The sequence below is a fragment of the Sarcophilus harrisii genome, chromosome 3, assembly GCF_902635505.1.
Source record: "Sarcophilus harrisii chromosome 3, mSarHar1.11, whole genome shotgun sequence".
Taxonomy (NCBI): domain Eukaryota; kingdom Metazoa; phylum Chordata; class Mammalia; order Dasyuromorphia; family Dasyuridae; genus Sarcophilus; species Sarcophilus harrisii.
Window position 1 is genome coordinate 41,718,252 of NC_045428.1, and position 23,487 is coordinate 41,741,738.

General features: G+C 40.0%; 1 protein-coding gene across 1 annotated transcript in view; it reads left to right on the forward strand.

Moving 5' to 3' along the window:
• Positions 1-1,944: 1,944 nt before the first annotated feature.
• The window catches only part of CLRN1 (clarin 1), a 46,145-nt gene continuing 24,602 nt past the window's right edge, over positions 1,945-23,487 (forward strand). Inside the window, exon 1 of the mRNA XM_031957771.1 lies at positions 1,945-2,517. Coding sequence (XP_031813631.1) covers positions 2,265-2,517 — 253 coding nt within the window. The 5' untranslated portion in view covers positions 1,945-2,264. The remainder of the gene's footprint in view (positions 2,518-23,487) is intronic.

The following is a 23,487-nucleotide window of genomic DNA, read 5'->3' on the forward strand; positions in this document are numbered from 1 at the left end:
CTTCCTAATGGCATCCTTAGATTTTCTTGAGTGGCATTCATCCCCTACATATAGAAACAATTGCTCCTCTGATCCTAGATCAGTCATTGCAGTTAGCTGGCTCAGTGAAATGAGTGCTGGGCTGAGAGTCAGGAACTCAGTCTCAGACACTTGGGTGAGGCTGTTTGACCATGGACAAAACACAACCTCCATTTGCCTCAGTTTCCTCTTCTGTAAAATGGGAACAATAATAATACTTGCCTCCCAGGATTGTTGGGAGGATCAAATTAGACAATATTTGTATAACGTCTAGCATGACACATGGTAGGTGCTATATATAAATGGTAGTCATGCTGGTGATGGTGGTGACACTCAAGAAAATTCAGAGACTGTACTGACCTCAAAACTGTTCTTAAACGTGGACCCAGGAGTTCCAGACCACCACAGACCCCCTTCCTATCATGACATGAAGACCATTATGTCCCAATTTCATCCCTGGTGGTACTTTCTATTCCTTCTTAGCTCCACCTTGGAATTCCTAGCCTTCACTCCACTATGTGGATGCCCTTGTTTGGAAGGGTCATTCCTAGTCTCAGTAGATGAAGGAGGCTCATTGGACCACCCTAGCACCTTCTCCTGTTGCCCCCCTTCTCCATCTACCTCATGCTCTTATCTTTAGGGAATCTACCTTAAACAGCTCCAAAGAAAGAGTCAGTTGCTTTCAGAATGGACTAACTTGTCTAACTCTTCTGCAAAGCCCTTTTTGATCTAGACATTGGCGGATTTCCCAATGATTCCTTAATTAGTAAGGTATACTTCTTTGACCTTCTTACTTTAGGAGATCTGGAATCCTGAAAGAGAAAAATCCCAGTGAAAGGGGAATCAGATGTTCAGAAACCCTTGATTTTTACGAAACGATCAGATAATACAGAAAGGAAAGTGTGTTTTGTACCTATCTATGTCAAGGAACTGTGAGCTACGAAAATCTGATCCCTTAGAACTTTAGAAAAGTGAAGTTACTAGATCTATAAATTGTGTTGGCACTCATGAAATAATAAGATTTCAAACTGGACGAGATCTTAGAGGTTGTATAGTCCAAGGTCCATTTTTTTAAAACGGAAAATTAGAAATTAAGTGACTTGACAAAAGTCACACAGACAAGGAGTTGATAAAGCCAGGAATCAACGTTCTACTCTCTACCGGGATCCTCAAACTAAGGCCAGCAGGCCATATGCAGCAGCTGAAGACGATTATCCCCCCTCCCCCAGGGCTATGAAGTTTCTTTATTTAAAGGCCCACAAAACAAAGTTTTTGTTTTTACTATAGTCTAGCCCTCCAACAGTCTGAGGGACAGTGAACTGGCCCTCTACTTAAAAAGTTTGAGGACCCCTGCTGAAATCCAAGATGCTTTCTTCTATGTATTTTTGATTTTCATAATTCTAATAAATGCTTGACACAGGTCCCATTTAATCTACCCTAAAAATTGTGTGAGATAGGCTATGCAAATATTCTTGTTCCCAGTCATATGGACAAAGGAGTTAACTGACTCTTGGAAACAGCAGCAGTGGAAGCTGCTATCATTTTTATTTCAAGTCCAATCTTCTTGTCTTTATAATGAGTTATGTCTTCTAAATTAACCAGTGGTCTGATTCACAGATCCCGTTCTATGAAAATCCTTGGGTAAGTGGGTAAGACTTTATATATACAAACGAGGGGAAAAGTGTGTGTATGTGTGTGTTCCATATATAGTCTCCTTTACTCTTGCCTTCCCTCAATTAAAACTGCATTAAGAAAAAAAATAATAAAAACTTCTCAGGTTGCTGATAACTTAGAAGAGCCAACCCTATTTCTAGAGGTTTCAGCTCATCCAATCAGACAAAAGACTGATGGGAAAAGAGGAGGCTTTCATCGAATTACACAGAAGACTCCATCTGTTATCTAAACCCTTTGTTACGCAGTGACACAGAGGAGGAGCTGGAGGAGGAGGAGGAGGGCAGGGAGGAAGTGGAGGAGAAGGAGGAAACTTCAGAGCAGTTCGCAAAGTTGCATTTTACAGATGATTCCTCCTCCCAGGTTCCCAAATTGAGGGACAAGAAGAAATAGAGCAGGAGGGAGGGGGAAGGGTGAGATTAGGGATATTCGGGATGCTGGAGAGGCTTCCCCCGGACCAGAGCATTGGGCGTTCAGTTGTGCCTCTTCAGTGATGGGCATCGGATGAGTTGCACAGTGCCCTTTCTCCGAACCATCTTTTTTTTTTTTTTTGAAGCTTTGCCTGGTTCCCAGCCATGCCCAGCCAACAGAAGAAGGTCCTCTTTTGCACTGCTGGTCTCCTGAGCTTTGCCTGCTCCTTTGGAGTCATAACAGCCTTAGGGACGCAGCTGTGGGTCAAAGCCAAAATCCTCTGCAAGACCGGAGCCCTGCTGGTCAATGCTTCTGGTCAAGAGCTGGAGAAGTTTACTGGGGAGCTCCAGTATGGACTTTTTCATGGGGAAGGGGTGAGACAATGCGGCTTGGGAGCGAGACCTTTCCGCTTCTCATGTAAGTAATAACGATCCCTGAATTATTTAGTATCTGTTCACTTGCCTTGGGGCCATTGGAAGGCTCCATCTTTGAGTCTAACTCTTGTTGTCCAAGCCCGTCTTTACAAAGCCCCCCAAAATGCTCTCAAAATACTAAGATTGCTTCCAGAACATTTTTTTTGACAGGCATTTAAGCTGTCAGGAATTAGAATTAAAATGCATCCTTGACAGTAATATTTATTTTAGGCGATAGGTTTTGTTAAAGAGAGAAAGTGGAGGAAATTAACATTATTTTTTTATAAGACCCTCTTCTTTTTGGTGTTTATACTTTGTTCTTAAAAAGATAACTCAGGGGCAGCTGGGTGCCACAGTGGATAGAGCAGCAGTCCTGAAGTCAGGAGGACCTGACTTCTAATCTCATCTCAAGACACTTCACACTTCCTAGCTGTGTGACCCTGGGCAAGTCATTTAACCCCAATTGCCTCAGCAAAAAAACAAAAACAAAAAAGCCCAAATCAAAACCTTTAAATGCATGTGGTTGAATGGGGGTGCTTAAAATTCACTGGTGGTTGGTTTGTAGCTTTTATTTCTCCTTCTGGAAGAACACTGTAGAAGACTAATCACCAACTTGAATGAGAGCAGGAGAGAGGGTGGAATATCTCTGAAACTTAGAAGTATAGTAATTAACTGACCTTCACAAAAGCAAGTGCAAGATCCAGAAAGATGGATCGCTTTGCCTCAAATTTGGTCTGTAAGTGGTAGGTCAAATATTTTGAACCTATTTTGCCTTCAAAAACAGGTTACAAATAATTAGCAAGTAAATGTGCAAAAAATAATAAATGGAAATTTATAAGAAATAATTTGCTGTGTCTCTTGCAACATGTCCTTGGAAAATAAGATTTTTTTTTAAAAGAAAAGATGGATTTGGAACAATCTTATGAAGAATTCCGCTAGTCCATTATTGGCATAAATCACTCTTTAAGAAAGAAGACTGCTAATTGAGGCATTTTAAATGAGTTATTATCCCGTCTCTTCTCCCTCATCAAAGGCCAAAATTAATTGAATTTATTATTAACATTTGCCGTCTCTAATTAAATTTCAGCAATAGTCTATTTATATTTCCACCCCCCTGCCATCCCCACCCCCCACCCCCACCTATCTTCATTACTCTCCTGGCTGTCTCTGAGTGGTAGCATTCAACTCACCTATATTACCAGGTGATAGAAATTTTCACAGCGTCTCAGTCAATCCTTGAGAATTAGTCTTCTGCCCTTCAAGAGGTTATTATGAAGTACTGCATGACCAAGTCTATATTAAGCCAAGGTTCTGAATGGATTTCATTCTGGGGCTCATTAAAGTAATGGAATTGGTAAAGGTGCTAGGCTTTCCTACATCAAGGAGCACAAACTTTAATACCACATGATTTGTAACTATATTTAATTTTTTTTAAAGGATGAGGGACATGATTTCAAAGCTAGTGTGAAGCCCCAGCAATTCCAATGAAGTTTGGCTGTTGAGCTATTGTGGTCTCTGCATTTTTCTTGGATAAAATGGCCACAGAAAACTTTCCTTTCAAGGCAATAACATGCTTCCAAGGCTTCTGGGATCACTCCCAGACTAACTTTTCTAGCCTTCTGCTGGTCTCACTTCTGGTACCTCTTATGCTTTTCTTCCTGTCTCTCAGTGTTATTATGCTCCTCTGATAATGACTAACTTTTTTCTTCCTGGACTAGTAAAGAAAATCTGAAATTTGTTCATTTACTTTTCATAGAGAACTATTTATACATACTTGGTTTGTTTAATCTGCAACGGTCAAGGAAGGAAACAGACTTAAGAAGATAAAGTTGTCTAAGATTATATAGATCTTAAACTTTTTCTATTAACAACTGGTTTTTGCCCAAGAAATTTACTCAACTCCCGGGCATATAGCTATATAAAATAGATATACAAATCAAACATTTACAGATAATATATCATAATTTTGCGACCTCCCATTTAATTATGTGATCTCATGACCCATAGTTTAAGAAGCTTTGATATATGCAACAAATAACTGGGCCTAGAGAACCATTTTTGTGAGTTCAAACCAGACCTCAGATACTTAGTGGCTGTACGATCCTGGGCAAGTCACTTAAACTTGTTTGTTAAAGTTTCCTTATCTGTAAAACAAGCTGGAGAAGGAAATGGCAAACCACTCCAGTTTCTTTCCCAAGAAAACCCCAAATTGGGTCGTGGAGAGTTGAAAAGTGACTATGAACAACAACAACAGGCAACCGGCAGGATTTGAATCCAGGTTTTCTGATTCAAGTCTCTGTCCGTTGTTTGTTCTCGTGCAAACCTGAGATCTTCTTGCATATACAACGGCATTTGTCTCTTAGATTGAACAGGGAAGAGCTGTTGTGTTTAAACTGAAAGGGCAAAACAGATTCAGAAGACTCTAGAGAATAGAATGTTCATTTGAGTAAATGCTTCCCATGGTTTATGGTCTCTAATCACTTTACTATTACAGATTATCATCATTGCACCTGGAAAGTTTTCATTATTACCACAATAACATAAGGCTCTTATCTTCCTATTAAAAATGTCATTACTCAGATATTTAAATACATCTGTGTCCTCACCAAAGGGAGGGGGGAATATTCCCTCCAATGGCACAAATCTCAACCTATCCAAGGCATCTCGCTTGCCCTTGTTCTCCCACAAATTCTATGCCAGAGCGCTACTTAGTGTGCTGGAGCACCGCCCCCCCTCCTTCTGATGTTGGACGCCAATGGAACACCTGGGCAGCCCATTAGTTAGCTCTCCTGCTCGCCACATCATCAGTCTTCCTTCCTTTTCAATCATTTCTTTAAAAACATCTTTACGACACTTGTTCAATGGAATTCTTTCTTAGAAATGGCCTGTTCACACCCATTATGTCTTTCCATCGCCCTCCACTTCAATTCCTTGGCAATCGTAATATGGTGACATGATGGACACCATATAACTTCAATAAAAGATGAGAATGAAAAAGACAGGGGGTTATTAAAAGGACTTTGTAATTTTCCCAATGTAGGGCTTCTGATTCTAAATACAGCACTCTTTCCTCTGAACTCTGGTGCTGCTGATTTCTGCCAAGCTCAGAAGGGTTTGAATATAGAAAATAAAGAAGTGAAATATAGAAAAAAAATATATATATATACATATATATGTATGAGTGGATATATGTATGCATTTATATGTGTGTATGTATATGTACATTTATATATGTGAAATATAGAAATATATGTATGAATGTGTATATATACATTTATATATGTGAAATATAGAAATAGATGTACATATATGTATGAATTGATATGTTTAGGCATTTATTTATATATATACACATATAAACATATACATATATGTATGAATGGATATGTTTATGAATTTATTTATATATGTATATATTTTTGTTATGTATTTATATATGCATAAACATATCTAGTCATACATATATATGTATATATTTCTATATTTCATTTTTGTGTCTCTATTCAAACCCTTCTGAGCTTGATAGAAATGTCCCTTCTAATCCTAAATCTGTGATCCCTTGAAAAGACAAGAGCCTTTTCTCTTCTGGCCATCGCTTTTGACAACTCGGGGTCCTTTCCAAGGCATGATGAGGAATCAAAAAGGGACTTTAGTAGTATTGCTGCTGCTGCTGCTGCTATTGTCATTGTTTTCATGAACATAACTGTTGGAGGCAGAGGAAAGAACTCAGAATAATCAGCCCAAATTGACCTTCCTACAGATGGACATTTTAATTTAGCAACAGACATTTATCAAGTGCCTAACATGTTCAAGGTAGCTTGGTGCAGGAGATGGAGAAATGGCCTCAGAAGCAGGAAAATTCTCATGTCCTATCTCTGATTCAGACTGCTGGTGTTATTTTAAGCGAGCCTTTCAGTGGTTCCCTGCCCCCAGGCAGCTCCCAAAGTTGTCCTTCTGCATGGGCGATTGAGATGGGAATCTTTCACTGAGAGAACATTGTGCCAGTGTAGAAGGCACAGGGAGATCAAGACAGAAAATGATACAATCCCTACTGTACTCAAGAAGCTTACATTCCACTGGAAGGACTCTATGTGCAGGAAAGTAATTTGTGGATTGGAAAACAAAATGTGGAACTCCACTTCCTGATTTCCCTGACTTCTTTCAAGACTCAACTCAAATCTCACCATCAACAGAAGGTTTTTCCCAGTTCCCCTTCTTCCCTTTAGAGCCTACTATCTGAGATTACCTTCCATAGGGAAGGGAGTGTGTGTATATGTATATGTATATATATATAGAGAGAGAGAGAGGGAGAGAGAGAAGGAGAGGGAGAGAGGGAGAGGGAGAGGGAGAGAGGGAGAGGGAGAGAGAGGGAGAGGGAAAGAGAGGGAGAGAGAGAGCACTTAGTATATGCTGTAAAGTCACTGTAAAACTTTATAAATATCTCATTTGATCCATTGTTGCTCCAATATTAATCTGGATGAGAAAACTATTCATTTTCCAGGAAGTTCTTTTTAAATTGAAATTCAAATCCATTATTTTCCCTTTTAAAAAGTTGCTGGGAAAAATTTAACATTTTGGCTTTGCAAAAAGTCTCTGTGGAAGAGTAGAAAAGTTAACTCTCCACTTTGCTTGCTTCTTCCTTTCCCCTCTCCCCCAAAATCCTTTAATTGATCTTTCTGAAATATATTTTCATTATTTGTTGGCAGCAATCATAATGTTATTCCTATTTCCTAATATATATTTATGTACATACACACACACACACACACACACACACACACATATATATATATATAAAACGTTATTCCTATTTCCTAAAAAAAAAATTCCTATGGTTAGACAATCAATTGCACCAAGCTCCTCCCCAAACTCTTCTTCAGGAGACATTTCATGAAGAGCTATGGTACTGGCTTCTGTCCATATCCCAAACCAGATCTGTATTGGCTGCTGGCAAGTGTTTGAGAGCCTTGTGAATGCATGACAGTATGAGTCACCACATTGGCCCCGTGAAGAAGGGCCAAGGAGATCGGGCCACGGTTTAGCCCTGTTTGTTCCCATTCCTGTTTTCTACTGACCACCTTGTCTCTTTTAATTATAAAAGGAATTTGCATCGCCAGCAAACCCCGATGGACTGGGAAAGACTTCTTTGAGCCTCTTTCTGCCTCGTTTGATCTGGCTGATTCTCATCCGTTTCTGGGTCAGCCATTCATTTTCAAAAGGTCATCAGCATTCACACTTAGCACCCAAATCCATTCATTATGATAAAGGAATGTTTCATCTTTCCAAGCCTGTTAACTGTTCCTCCTTAGTTTTCCTCAGATGTCACCAGAAAGCATCAACAACAAAGGAAATTTTTTTTAAATGAACATTAAAATTAGGTTTTAAATGTAGCTGTAATAAAGAACAGTGTGTGTGTGTGTGTGTGTGTGTGTGTGTGTGTGTGTGTATGTGTTGGGGGGGTGAAGCAGGGGTTATGTTTTTATTGAAAATGATAAAAATGTGATAACTCACAAGCATCAGGTTGATTTCTCCTTAACAAACCATAGGAAGCGAGCAATTTGAGAATCAAAATTGTTTTGTGTTACCCCTGTATTCCCAGAGCCTTACTCTGAAGGGGTTTAGATGCTGAATTTAATCCACGTCCTGAGAGTGTCTCTACCGATGCATATCAATCCATCCCTGTAATTGTTAAGGCACAGAGAGGTTAAAGGATTTAACTGTGGTCATACTTAGTCTGAGTCAGAGACAGATCTGCAACTCAGGTCTTCCTGCTTAAGAGTCCAGCCTGCTGTCAACTAATCCACAGGGTTTCTCCTTGCACATAATGGTTGCACTTTAAATGCTTGAACTGAATTGATTATTTATTTGTTCGTTAAGCCATTTCAACATTCCAGAAAAAAAATTTTTTTTAAATGGATGAAGTAGGTTTTCAACCAGTCATACTTTAGCTTACAATTTCAGCTACAGTCAGGTTTGGAGGTATTTTTTTTTTTAGGGGGAAAGTTAGGGGAAGGAAATCTATGATTTCATCAGGATAGGAAAATTCTATTGTAAAAGTTTTTCCCACCAACACAAAGAGTAGTTTATCTGCATCTAATAATCTTGCAAAGTCTGGGCTTAGATTGAGTGATTAACCATGATCACAGTTAGTGTAGGTCAAAGGCACACCTTGAACGCAGATTTTTCTACCTCCAAAGTGAGCCCATCATCTGCCTTATCATTCTGCTTCTCAAGCTGAACAGCAAAAATCTCAAGAATCTGAACCTCAGTAATTCAAAGTCTGTGGAAATTTGGATAAGGGTTAGGTTGAAATTTACTTTAGTAAATGGAAAAAAAAGTTTTGCTTAGTTATTAAATAATGGAGGAAAGATCACAAAGGAGTATTAGAAACAGTTTAGGAGAATAAATGCAATCACTTTAGAAACCCATTTCTACATGCCTTGTTCCTTTCTTCTCTCTCCAATTCACTTTGAGAGTAATCTTCCTAATGTTTTACTCAGATCATGTTAATTTTGTTAATCTTTTGTGTTGCCCAATTAAGGACCAGCTGCTTAGACTGATATTCAAGGCTCTTCATGCTCTAGCTCTATTCAGCCTTTCCCACATTATCCTACCAAAATTGAACACCCTGATGTTTTTGAAATACTCCGTGAAGTTTCCCACCTCCTTGCTTTTTCACATACTGAGTCACCCACCTGGATTGCTTGTTTATCATCCTTGACATCCCAAATCCTGATTCTCTCAATTCTATCTCCTTCATTATGCTTTCTGTAAAATTAGGTCTCTCCCATTACCAAATCCTCAACATATTTTATGGAACTCACCATATTCTATCTTGTTTTTTGTATGTGAGCTGTTTTCTATACTTTAGTAGGTATGAAGTAGAATTGAACTCAGGTCTTCTTGACCTCGAGCCCAGCATTTGATTGATTTAAAGATCATAGAACTAATGTGTGCCAAAGATGGAACTGGAACCCAGGGGCTTCTAGACTGAGATTAGCTCTCTCTCCCTCCATCATTGCTGCCATCATGTTCCTGAAAAAAAGGACATGCTTTGTTTCTTTAAGCACTTGTTTTGTGTTTGTCAACAAGTATTAAGTGCCTTGTCTAGTGTCCAGTTTTAATGATAATAATTGGGTTTTTTAATTGGATTGAGACCAGGCATTTTGTTGATTACATTATGCATGACAGCTGCATACACTTCATGTATAAATTTGCAAATATGTCTTCTCTCCCTATGAACATTAACTAAAATTCTGTCTTTGGCCATAAAACATATAAAAGACGTGTTCGGATGTGATTGAAATGATTGACATGTAACTACAAGTCTTGTCTACCCAGGAGTCCTTGTCTTTTGTTTTCAAACACACCCTTTCACACAAAGCCCAACCTAAGTTTTCACCTATCTTGCTGCTTCCTGACTATCTGACACATTGGCCAAAAATAAAAATAAAAGATCAGCCCACGTCTTTAGTTCAGATAGAACTGCCACTCTGCTTTCTCACAATCCTCAGAACCAAAGGGATACCACAAGATTAGAGGACAAATGCCCCATTTATTTGTTTTTAAAAAGGACAAGAATAAAGTCTAAATATGATAAGCCCGGGGAAACAATGGAGAATATATTATCAAAGAAGATAGTGAACATCCGGAACAGAATCACTGATTATCAATAATTAATCTAGCTTCTTCAATACCAGTTATATCAAGCCAGCATAATTTTATTTCTTTTTCTTTTTTCCTTTTTTGATTTTAGACTAGAAGATAAAGGGAATGTTCTAAATATAATTTACATAGATTTTTGGAAGTATTTAATTAAATCTCTCATGTTTTTCTTCAGAAATAGATCGGGAGCTCTATGCTTGATAATAGTTCAAAATTATATAGATCCAAAACTGATTGAATAGCTGAACCCAAAGAATAATCATTAGTGGTATCAAACCACTAATGGACATCAAGTCAACTTGGAAGGAGTTCTCCAAGGACTGGTCTCCAAGGACAATGGGGAAAATTATGGAAACCCTGAAATTAGCCATAAGGGTAGAGGTTATAGAGGGAGATAAAGCCTATTTTTCAAAACATGATAATATTTTTTTATCAGTGACTGGGATAAAGACGGATGGAAAACTTATCAGATTCACAGATGACACAATATACCTTTATATCCTTTCCCCCAGGGATAGATCTTTTTATTTATTCAGAGGTAAAAGAAATAAATAATGTGAGTTAAATTTAGTAGTTTGGGGTAGGAGAAGATGAAGTGGAAGTAGCCCTTAGCATTTCCTTGGAAGGAGAGAGAAATTTGGAGGAGACAAAATGAGGAAGGTCAGATGACATCCAGAAGCTCCAGGTATTGTTGAACTGATGGAAGTACCAAAGGATTACTGACCAACAGACTTAATACCTCTCTGGAGATACATGAATTCTGGAGAAGGCATATAGGATAATCTATACAAAGGAATGGAGGTGAGAGATGGAAATTCATATAGGAAAAAAAAAGCAAATAAGCCAGTTTGAATAGAAGTTAGAATTTTGGAGGAGGAGGAGGAAGAAGAGGAGGAATTTGTAATTGACTTGGAAACATATATTTGAACAAAATGATTAATGCTACATTAAGGAATTTGTATTGTTCCTTGAGGTAAAGAGGGAACCAGTGAAGTTTCTGGAGTATGGGAGGAACAGGGTCAGACTAGACTTTCAAGGATATTAATTTGACAACTTTGTGGAGGACATGTTGGAGAAGAAAGAGGCTTGATTCAGGGTGACCAGTCAGGAAGCTGTTATTGCATTGGTCTCTGGGAGAATTGTTAAAGACCTGGATTAGAGCAGTTGTAGGGTGAGAAGAAGGAAGAACAGGTGCACGAAATATTATATAAACAGAACCAACAGGATTTGGCAACATATTGGATATTGTAGGTGTGTGAGAGAAAAAATGTAATGATAACTCTGAATGAGGACTATGGGGAAAATGATGGTCACCTTGAAGTTAGCCATAAGGGTAGAGGTCATAAAGGGAGATAAAGCCGATTTTCCCAAACATGTCCCATGTTGACTTTTTCTTCAGGGACAAACAATCCAGGTGGTACTCCCAATGGGCTGGAAATGCAAGGCTGGGGGCTCAGAAGAGTGATGATGGCCAAATATGTGGATTTGGGGCTCATCTGTAAGGAGCTAACAGCTGAACCCATGGGAACTGATGAGATTGACATTTCATTAATTAACCAGAATTTACTGAGTGGCAATAATGAAGAAGAAGCCTACTGGCCCAGGATAATGGAGGGCAGGAGGGATGGTATGATTGGAGAAAAGGTCACTGTTTCCTAGGGTAAGGCAGGTTTTTATGAATGCCAGAAGATGGAATGAGCATGAAAGATTATTTGTTAACAAGAGAAAAAGGATTTCATAAGGCACAAAATAGAAGAGAAGGGCAAAGAGGGAAAGGTTCAGGGCAGGATGGGGTAGACATGGAGGGGCATAATGGAAAGGTGAGTGATGAACTGTTAAGGGTGGGCAGGGAGGGGATCTTAGTTCTCTAGACAAGATGGGACTGAATCACAGATATTTACAGGGAAAATTTCAGAAGACTTAGATTGTCCCTCCCTTCTTAGTAGCAATTAGCTCTAGACTAATAATAATAATAATAACTAACATTTTTATGTGTGCCAGGCACTATGCTAAGAGTTTTACAATTATTATATCATTTGACCCTCACAAAAACTTTAGGAGGTAGGTGCTATTATTATCCCCATTTTACAGCTGAGGAAACTGAGACAAAAAGATTTGCCCCCTGAATTGGTCACAAGAACCTTTCGCCTTCCCCTTCCCTCACCTCCTGCTTTTTCTCTTATATTAACAGAATGTAAATTCCTTGAGGGTAAGCAATTGTCTTATTTTGCAGCCTAACACAGCACCCGTGGCACCCGGTGGGCATTTAACAAAGCCTTCTGGATTGATTTCCTGGGAAGGGCGTGGAGAGGGGGAGGGAGATGCCAGGGGGTTTCCATCGCTGCTGTAAATGCCTGACGGTCTTGCCACCCTTCGCTGCTGCGGGGGAAGGGGGTCCCCCCAAGGGCTCCCGCTCCCAGTCTCAGCTGCTCGTCCTCCCTCTCAGGGTCACTAACCCCCTCCCCACTCCACTGAGGAGGCTGCAGGTGCGGTTTGAGCTGCCGGCTTTTCCCGCGGCTGTTGCCTATGGCAACTGATGCCGTTTCTCCTTCCCTCTCCCCTCTTACTCTTCCCTCTCCCGGAGTGCGCCCCTCGGGAAGGCACAGGTGAGGAACAATAAAGTGCTTCTACGATCACGCGCTTTAGAAGCGGGATTTTAAAAAAGCTCCAGACTTTACAAATGAGGGCACTGAGAGGCAGGGGGATGATGGTCACACAGGTGGTAACAGAGATGCAGTGCGCGCACCCTCCGGATTTCTAGCTCCGAATCCAGAGATCTCCATTCCAGGCTCCTTGGCTCATGACTAGACTGGTTTCTGCTTTCACCCAAGTGCCATCCAGCCTCGGCTTCTCCAGGGCAGGGATTCTGCCTCTCCAGGCCGGGCAGCCCTTCTCTTGCTCCTCTTTCCCCCATCTTGTTTTCCACCCTTTCCCTCTTGCCTCAAAGTTACCTAAAAAAAAGACCCTATGATAGGTGGAGGTAAGTGGTGCAGTGGATAGAGCTGTCTGACCCTGAGCAAGTCACTTAACCCCAATTGCCTCAGCAACAACAACAAAAACCCTATGATCAATATTCTTCCTAGATTAGAGGGAGTATATAGAGAGTGAGAGAACCCTCTCTCTTTTCTGGTTTCCCCCCATAAATATCTCTCCTTCAGGGACTAAACTTTACTATCCCAGAAGCATCCCTCCTTTCCCAGACTCCCCATTCTTCTCATTCACAGCCATCACTGGATAAAGTAGCTTAAATCACCCTTGTGTTCTAAGCCCTAGCCTTCCAGCACCTCCTTACCCCCTAGCCAGGCAGATGAGTGTTCCCAGGCTGTTCTAAGTCCCAGAACATAAGCTAAGCACATTAGGGAAACTGTCTATCTATCAATGGGCTGCATGGTTTGAGGCTGCAGTTCCTTTATCCCTACTCCATCCAATTTTCCATCCATCCATTCATCCAGGCAGCTGATAAAAGACGGTATAGAAAAGCAGGATCAAGCCTGTTTGATACTTAGCAAGAAAAAATGAGGTAGCTACTGTGGTAGATGGATAGCCAGTCTTGGGATCATAAAGAGCTGTATTCAAGTTCTCCTCTAGAGGAAATTAACTACCCTTATGATCTTTTGTAATACATCTTACTTTTACAAAAGAGCAAATACTTACTTTTACAGCATGTTTACCTTTTATCTTTCCCAGCCCCATCTGAATTTTCACAAATTTATAATAATTGAGGTCTAAATTTAAGTCAAGTAGTGTTTATTAATCATGTACTATATTCCAAGCCCTGTGCCAAGTAGAGATGCAAAAGAAGGGGAAAATACAATGTCCTGCTCTCAAGGTACTCACAGTCTAATGGGAGAGAATTATACCAATAAACTGTAAGTCGAGGCAAAATATAAATGGGGGGGGGGGGAACACATTTAGCTGGAAGCGAAGGAGACCAGGAAATACCTCTTGCTGAGGTGTAAGTGAGGGGGACAGAGTATTTATTCCAGGCTTGAGGACCAGACTTTGCTAAGACATGGAACATGGAGATGGAGTGTTAATGAGCTTTTATCTTACAACTAGAAAGGCATCATGGAGCAGACCACCTGGATTCAAGTCCAGGTGTCTCTGACACAACTCTGAGACCATGAGCAAGTCATTCCTTGAAATGTCACAGCAAGGTGCCAGCCTTCATCCGTGAAGGGGAGGTCCCTAAATAGTGAAAATGGCATTGTTCCATTTGGTTTCCCATTTCCATAATCCTTCTTGGACAAGTCCCTGCTTCCTGCTTCATTTAAGTATATTGTTATCTATGAAGATAAATCAACATTCCAGCAAAGCCTATAATTTGCATTAAAAAAAAATCCATCTAAATCTTGCCCATAGTAGGTGCTCAATAAACATTTGCTGAATTGATCAAGGAATGAGTCTTAAGGACTTATTGCAAAGCTTTCCATTCTACCATTAAATTACTTTGATAACTAATATTGGAGGATTGAGATATTTCCTGATGGAACAGTTGTCATAGCTATTATTATCTTGGGCAACTGGCACAAAGCAGATCCTCAGATGGGATGGGGGGAGTCCAAATGGGGTGCAAGGTTGCTTCTGGGAGGCTGTTACACATGGGAGGTGAGAGTAATGGTATAAAAGGTAGAATTGCCCCCAAGCTGCTCTCTGCTAGCTTCTTATTTCGACTAAATTATGCTATGTCATTTTTATGCTACTGAAGAATACTGTAGGAACCCTCTGAGTTTAGCACCCTGAGGCAAAGGCCAACTATACTTACCCTAGTTATAGCTCTCTCTTACAACTATGGTAGGTTGGCCCTGAGTCTTTGCTAACAAAAACCTCTAGAGTAGATAAAGCCAAAATAGAACTCAGATCATTTACACAGTCACCAAGGCAATTATCAAAATGATCATCTCTTTAATTAGGCAATGTGACCAGCCCTCCAGATGTAGATAAGAGAACAACATCCTCCAGTCAACTCCATGCAACAAGTTTCTACTCAGTGATCCCTCTGTGAGCTCAGCACTGTGCTCGAATGGGATTGGAGAGTTTAAAAGATCATTTTTAATACACTCATTTGTGCACTTAATTGCATTCTCTGGAAACATTAAAAACATTACGGGCTGATTTTACAAGAGGATACATCAGTCCAACAAAAATATAAATAATTGACCTTTCATTGGGTCACATAGATAATGCATTAATTTGCTGTCAAATAACATGCTTTTATTGCATGACCAGTGGAGCTGACTGCTAGTAAACATTTTATAGGGTGGATTAATTTATGCATTGCTCATACTTAGCTCTCCCAGAGTGCTATAACTGTGGCAAAGACATTCTAGGGAGTTATTACTCCAATGTAATCATACCCCTGCAGATTAGATTCAGTCAAGTGTGTTCTATTATCAGAGACACATATTTACCAAAGCATCTGTTGTCCCTAGACCGCCACAGGTGATTAAGATTCACTCACTTATGCTGAATCGACTTTGCCGTGGATATATATTCAGGTAGATAGAGACACATCGACTCCCCCTTGGCTGGGGGATTTCAGAAAGAGATAACTATCACAACTCAATATGAAACTGTTCTGCCAAGCTAACGTTGGGTTCTCTGCTTCAAAGGATTCCAAATTCCCTTTAACCTGACCGTGCAGACCTCAATAACTGGATGGGATCTTATGGAAGATATTCAGAGACAGATAAATACAATAAGCATGTGTCAGAGAATGTCTTTTAGTGGGTTTTCATAAAAATTAGCTATAGATGGCCCGTGTTGAAGGTTAGATGAAGAGTACTTCTAAGAAGAAAGGATACTAGTCTCATTCTCTTGAAAAGAAAGTAAAGATGGAGTCACCAGAGACCAACCATAATTTTTTGTTAATCCATCCACACACCCACAAACTTTTTTATGTGAAGAATAAAAAGTGGAGAAGACAAAAAAGGGCCACAGAATCATTCATCCCTGACTTTAATTGAGAGAAAAGCTGCAATGGTATTTTCCTAGCCTCGCGTTTTGAAGGCTTGGACAAACTCACCTGTGCATCTTGTACCTTGGAGGGTTTGGGCAAGGAAGGATCACTGACTCAAAGCAGCAGATTGGTATGAAAAGTGACCAAGATAAATATCCCGGAAGAGCAGTTTCAATGGAGGCTAAGGGGAAGAGTTTCTATTGAAAAGGACAGCCATCTTCAAGAAGGTGCTTCTGTCCCCTAGCATGGTTTTGCACGGTGGATACTCTGAAAGGAAATTCTCTAGACACATTCAGCTGAAGTCCCTCAGTAATCCTTTAGTCTTCAGGTCCTTATCTAATTCCACAGTGCTATAAATTCCAAGGAATGATGGGAAGTTACCTTTGACACTAGAGAGCACCCACCTGTCTGGGTTCTACTTTTCTGATAAGGACATGGCTAGAGACTTCCAGAGCCCAAATTAGTTTTCATTTATATCACAGGCAAGTAATATAACATGGGCCTGGGGCAAATAGGCTTCTGATGGGGGGCAAGAGGAAAGGTAGAATGGATATATGACAGCCTATATACCCCATGGTTCCCAGAAGTTAGAACTTGATGAGGGGACCATATGCCAAATAATGAGATCACTAGTGAGTTTTCCCCACATAATTCCAAATTGTTTTCCAGAAAGTTGGACTGGAAAGGGAGCTATGGGAAAAGGCAGATGAGGAAGCGATCCCTTGGGATGAGATAGGACACCAAATGATAGCTTCCTATTTTAACCAATTATTCTTGCTAACTAGCTCCTAAGCTCGATTGTTTCGGTGATGCTGAAAGGTTTGAGCGCTGTCAGCACCTTGTAAACTTCAGTGCTCTGAGGCAAAATCCCAATTGCCTCTTACCTAGGTATGATTTGGGAGCTCCAGCTCCAAGTGTAAATGGTTCACAGAGCAGAACAGATATTACAGCAAGATACCTCCCACGTGGGGTTCCCCAGACCTCATATAATGTATTTCCAGAGGCCAGCCCTATCCTAACCATTTATCTGTGCTCCTCTGAAGAGACTAATAGGGGTGCTTCCTAGAGGCACGCCATCAGTCCAGGTCTGGGAACAGATTATTTCAGACAAGTCATTAGTGAGAATGACCAAGAAATTACACGGGGGAGATGGAAAAGGGAATGGGGATAATATATCAAGTACCAAGCAAGGTCTGTGACAGACATCGCATAAGAAATTAATATATGTACATGCATCCAAAGATGCAGGATACAGGTGCCAATCACCACCTGCTTAGAATTCCATCAAAGACTCTTAAGAGTTTGAGAATTTAAAAATAATGGGAAAATAGACCATTAGAATCTTCTCTGCTACTTGAGGACCCCTTTCCTTGGGAAAGGGGACTACATGGAGCCCTCTGACCAGTTAGTCCTTAGAACAATAGAATGTGAGACCTCAGGGGTCAGCTCAGCTCATCTGCTAAATTTATAGCCATCAGCTAAGACTTTTTGCCTCCCCTCATCTGATTCCCAGGAAAAATAGAGGTCCAGACCCCGACTGATGCTTAAATTTCCAAAAGGAGTTTTTTGTGTGACTGAGAACAGAATAACATTAGGCTCTTGTGGACTGAGTATATATGGACTCTTAGATTCTACTAAGCATTTCCTTTTATTTAAATATAATTTTATACTAAAAGAAGATTAGCATATCAGGAGATCTGAGTTCTAGCTCAAACATAGCACTAATTTGATGGGTGATTTTGGGTGAATCACCTTATTTACTCATTCCCAACTCCCTGATTCGAGCCCATCCTCTGCAGATGTCATCCAGGGAATAGCTTTCTGTGGACAAGCAGCCAGCCAGACACCCATTTCTCCAGGTGCTGCAGCCCCGGTTTCCTCAGCAACCAGTGGGCAAAATTCTGAAGTCCCAGAAGACACAGTTCTTGCCGCCAAAGTCCCTGGCACTGGCTAATGATCCAGTCTCAGAAACAGATAGCATTCTCTCAGTAGCGATTTAATTTTAATTGATGCATCACTGTCTAGTTGGCTACCACCCTCTAAGAATCATGAGGCAGGTCCATCTGACTTGGGGCTAACACTTTCTATGAGAGAAAGAGCTCTTCTTGGAGTAAGAATTGTTTCATATTTCTGTTTGTACACCACCCCCTCCAAGTTTAGCATAGTTTTTCATACATAATAAGCCCTTAATAAATAATTTTTTTTTACTAATACATTCATTCATTCCTGTATTCAGTGCATTGTGTGCTAAGTGGAGGATTCATGTTATGTCTCTGATACAAACTGGCTGTGAGATCTTGGGCAAGTCACTTAGCCTATCAGAGTTCAAGGTAGTTCTTTAATAATATCATATTGCCCAGAAGGTATGATCTAGATGAGGAAAGACAAAGTGAAAAATACAAAGACAAAATGAAAAACTGTCCCTCCCTCTCAAGGAGAGTAAATTCTTGGAGGAAGAGGATAGAATATTGACAAAAATGACTAAGTATAGGCAAGTGATTTGGAATCAGGAAATCATCTTGAGTCGTCCAAATCTGGCCTCAAACACTTACCAGATAAGTACATTCACCCTAGGCAAATCGCTTAATCCTGTTTGCCTCAGTTTCCCCATCTGTACAATGAACTGGAGGAGGAAATGGCAAACCATTCCATTGTCTTTGCCAAGAAAACCTTTCAAATATAATTAATAAAGAATTGGACATGACTGTTCAACAATAACATGACTAAATGTTACCTGCTTTTGGACCCTATATAATGGTGCAAAATAATTGGAGACTAAAGTATTAGCAACTGGGACAGAAGTTCTTAACATTTTATTTGCCAAGGACCCTTTTGGCAATTTGGAGAAACCTATGGCCCCTTCTCAAAATAACGTTTGAAAATGTGTCAGATCTGGAGAGAAATTGGAAACTCAAAATAAAAATGAATATTAAAATATTTTTTAAAGAAAATGCATTGAAAATTACAGTTATTGAGAAAGTGATTAAAATTTTAAAAAATGTTCCTGGATCCCAAATCAAGAGCCCCAAATGGGCAGGATCACAGAAAGCTTCTCAGAGGATGGCCTGTCCCATGTTTGAGCCTCATTTCCCCATTCTGCTAAATGAAAGGTTGGAGTAATCAGTCCAGTTCTCCTCATCAATGATATTCTGATTCTGTTGTGACCCTAAACTTTGACTTGGAGGTAGTATTACTTCATCCTCAACTAATTGGATTACCTCCTCTATGTGATTGCCTGTTTCCACCAAGGATGATGAGAAGTCCTGGATGAGTCCATTATCAGTCATAGTTGTCACCTAAATGATAGCAAGGTATACTATGGAGGAAATGCAGGAGTTCTGAGGGATTTGAAAACATTAATTTAATACAAGTTTTGCTAAAAAGTTGCAAAAGGGAGAGCTGCCTCCGAGGGTGCAAGGTCAGACAAAGATAAGATTTAAAGCCAGAAAGAATATAATGGTTGACATTGATTTTAGTAACTGAAAAGTTACCTGCCTCCTCCTCCCCCTTCAGATTCATTTACCCTTTCATGGTATAATTCAATCATTTCTTGTAAAAGTCAATAAATAATTCATTCTTGTAATTTTTATTCATTAAACGATTCAGTTCAAGAAACATTTATTAAGCACCTAGGAGACAGCTTGGCACAGTGCAAAGAGTGTTAGACGGATCGTCAATAAGACCAGGCTCAAACCTTGCCTTTGACACTTATTAGATTTGTGACGTGAGCAACACATAGGGTCATAGAATAATAATTGGAAAGGAGGTCATCTATTCCCACTCCTTCCTTTTTACAGATGAGAAAAATTAAACATCAAGAATTTAAATGATTTGTCACTTTCTAAGCCCCTGTATTAGAAAAATAAGGATAATTATAGCACCAGATTGTTGTAAGGACAATCAATCAACAAACGTTTAATATGCACCTACTATGTACTTTACAAACCTAAAAGTGCTCTATAAGTAAAAGCTGTTATTTTTCTTATTAAGAAACGGTCGTTGTAATGAGTTCCAATGAGGATCTTTCCTCATCCAGATCATACCTTCTTGGCAATGTGATAGTATTAAAGAACTACCTTGAACTCTGATGGGTTAAGCGACTTGCCCAAGATCTCACAGCCGGTTTGTGTCAGAGACATAACATGAATCCTCCACCCATTTTGCCATTTGCCTGTCTTGCAAATCATGGTGCTAAGAGTTGGAGTTACAAAGACACAAAAATGGATACATAGTCATTACACCAAGAAGTATAATGGAAGATGTGGAATATAGTGGAGGGAAGTTATTTAGGAACATGTGAGGAGAGTTTCATCTGAAGCAATGGGGGAGAAGAGGGGGGAGTTCATGAAGGGGTGGTATTGGGGCTGATTCCCTTTTAATGGAAATGAGGTTTCTGGGGGAAGCTCCTGCTGAGGTTGCAATTCCTTATACAGGGGTCCTCAGACTTTTTAAATAGGGGGCCAGTTCACTGTCCCTCAGATTGTTGAAGGGGCCGGACTATAGTAAAAACAAAAACTTTGTTTTGTGGGCCTTTAAACAAACTTCATAGCCTTGGCTGAGGGGGGATAAACATCCTCAGCTGCCGAATTTGTCCCACGGCTGTAGTTTGAGGACCCGTCCTGCTTAAAACCTCCCAAGATTTTCAGGTGAATGCTCGTCTAAGTCTGCCTCCCCCACTTTTTATTTCTGAAGTTCATTTTTTTATGACCAAGTACAAAACTTTAGATAGATTCCTATTAATATTCTGCTCATTCAATTCAGTGTTCTAGCCTTTCATGTCCTTTTGGGTTCTTGATTCTGTTACCCAATAACAACTTCAGATTTGATCAGTGTGTCCTTGATGCCTTGATGGCATTGGCACTATTATATAGCACTTGGTCAAGCAGACATCCCTGAAGCACTCCACTAGAGATGTTATTCCAAACTGATTTAGAACCACTAATCACTATTCTCCATGTCTGGCTATTTAATCAGTCCTAAGTCCTGTTGTCTAGTCCACACTTCATCATCTTTTTTTTTTTATAAGAATGACATGAAGCGGTTAATTGCATGCTTTGATAAAATCTAAATAAACTGCATAATGTTGCCCTGATTCTTGTTGGAAAATAGTTATTGAGTGACTCTAGCAGGACTATTTTTAATGAAGCTACGTTGGTTCTTTGTGTTGCTGTTCCCTTTTCTAGATGGTCACTAGCCATCTCTTTAATAATATATTCTAGAATATTGCCAGAAATTAAAGTCAGGCTCAGTGAATAGTAGTTTGTGGATAATCCCATTTCTTTTCTTGAAAGTTAAGATAACTTTGGATCTTAATTTGTCCAAGATCTTGCCACTGATAGGGTCTCAGCAGTCATATTCTCTGGGTCTTCCAGGACCCCAAAATGGAGTTCTTTGAACCCAAAGGGTTTGAACTCATTAAGAGCAACTATACCCTCTTATTATCAGTTTGTTTATATTAGATAATAATTACCAATTGGTTATTTTTGTTCTGATCTTTCCAATGCAAAGATCATTCTCCTTGACAAAGAAAAATGAAGCAAAATGGAGGAAGCAAGGGACTAGGAGTAGTCACAGAAGCTCCAGGGAGCTTGAAGTGGGTGTTTGGTAATGTATACTACAGAAAAGTCAGAGAAAGTCTTGAGTCATTTAGAAGACAGTTTCAATAAAGTAGTGGGGGCAGAGACCAATAGGAAGCAGAATGAGTAGCATGGCCTTGGAGAAAATGAGCAAACTAGCATAAAGGAAAGGATTTTTTTTTCCTATTTTTTTAAAAGGAATGGGGATATTTGAACATGCTTATAGATGGCAAAAAAAAGAGAGAGAGAGAGAGAGAGAGAAGAACAGCTATAAAGAGATTAGAGTTGGAAAGAGAAAATTATCAATAGGACAAGATCCTGAAGAGTGTGGGAGGGGGTGAAATCAAGGGCACATAGAGTTGAATTAGAACATCCAGCTCACCCCGCCAGTGGAGAGATAAAATTGGAAAGCAGAGAGAAGGGGAATTCATGGTGAGCAACCTTAATCTTCAGTTAAGTAAGAGGCAAGGTCATTTCCCAAGGCTATGTGGGTGTGGGTAGAGTTGGAGGCTTGAAGAGTTTTCAAATAGATATGTAAAGATTGTGACTCTCAATCAAAGACAGATAAGAGGAATGCTATGGAACCTCAAGGCCAAGTTGCGTGAAATAATATGAATTTGTTGCATGGGGGGAAACAGGAGTAGGAAAGGCAGATGGTGGGAGTGATCTGGGACTAAGAATTGGGAAGAGTATAAAACAAAGTGGCAGGACAGACTGGAGGGCAAGAAGGTCATGCCATGTGGAGCTGACTAATTATAGGTTTGAGACCATGGAGAGCAAATATGTGGGTAGCACAGGAATGCTGCCCTGGGAGAACAGGAGGGTACTGAGGACCAGGCCACAAGAAGATAAGAGCCCTTATTCACTCCAACTGTTGTTGCTGTCTCTCTCTCTCTCTAAACTGTACCACCAAGAGCCAACCATGGGAGGTGGTAAGCCTCTGGGACAGAACATCTTCCCCGGCCAGTTTCTCCACATGTCTTCTCTTTGTGAAAGAATTCTAATGAAATCCCCACCACCAAAACTCCTGGAAAGAGTACTAACGACTGCTCCATTATTCTGTTCATAATCGTAGTGACTTCCCAATCTATAGCTCCTTTCCCAGGCCAACATGCTTCCAAATGTGTTGTTTCCTCCGACAGAATGAAAGTTCTTTGAGGGTAGGAACGTTTTAACTTTTGTATTTACATCTTGAATATTTAGCACAATATGCTTTTTATTCACTTCTTCATTCATTCATTCATAAGATCATTGTGTTAAAAAGAAAAATATTAATACTGTCAGGAATTAAGTTTGCCACCAGTCTGCCAGAAACCATTTTATTTAGTTTCAGATTAACCTAATTCCAAGTCATTTCTGACTTAGAGGGAGAGCTGTCTAGAATGGCAGAGTTTCCCTTGCCCTCTGCCCCAAGGCAATTGAAGTAATATTTATAGGAATTGAAGAAAGAAAATCAAGATATAAAACAATATCATTCTGGATTAACATCATAAAAATTCTCTCTCTCTGTTTCCCTCTGTCTTCTGTCTCTCTGTCTTTTTACCTCTCTCCATCTCTCTCTCTCTGTCTTTCTTTCCACCTTTCTCCATCTCTCTCCATCTCTGTCTCTGTCTCTCTCCCTGTCTCTTCCCTCCTTCTCCCCTCTCTCTGTCTATCTCTGTCTCTGTCCATCTGTCTTTCTCTGCCTTTGTCTCTATCTCTCTGTCTCTCTCTGTCTTTCTGTTTGTCTATCTCTCTCTCTCTTTTCACCTCTCCATCTCTCTCAATCTCTCTC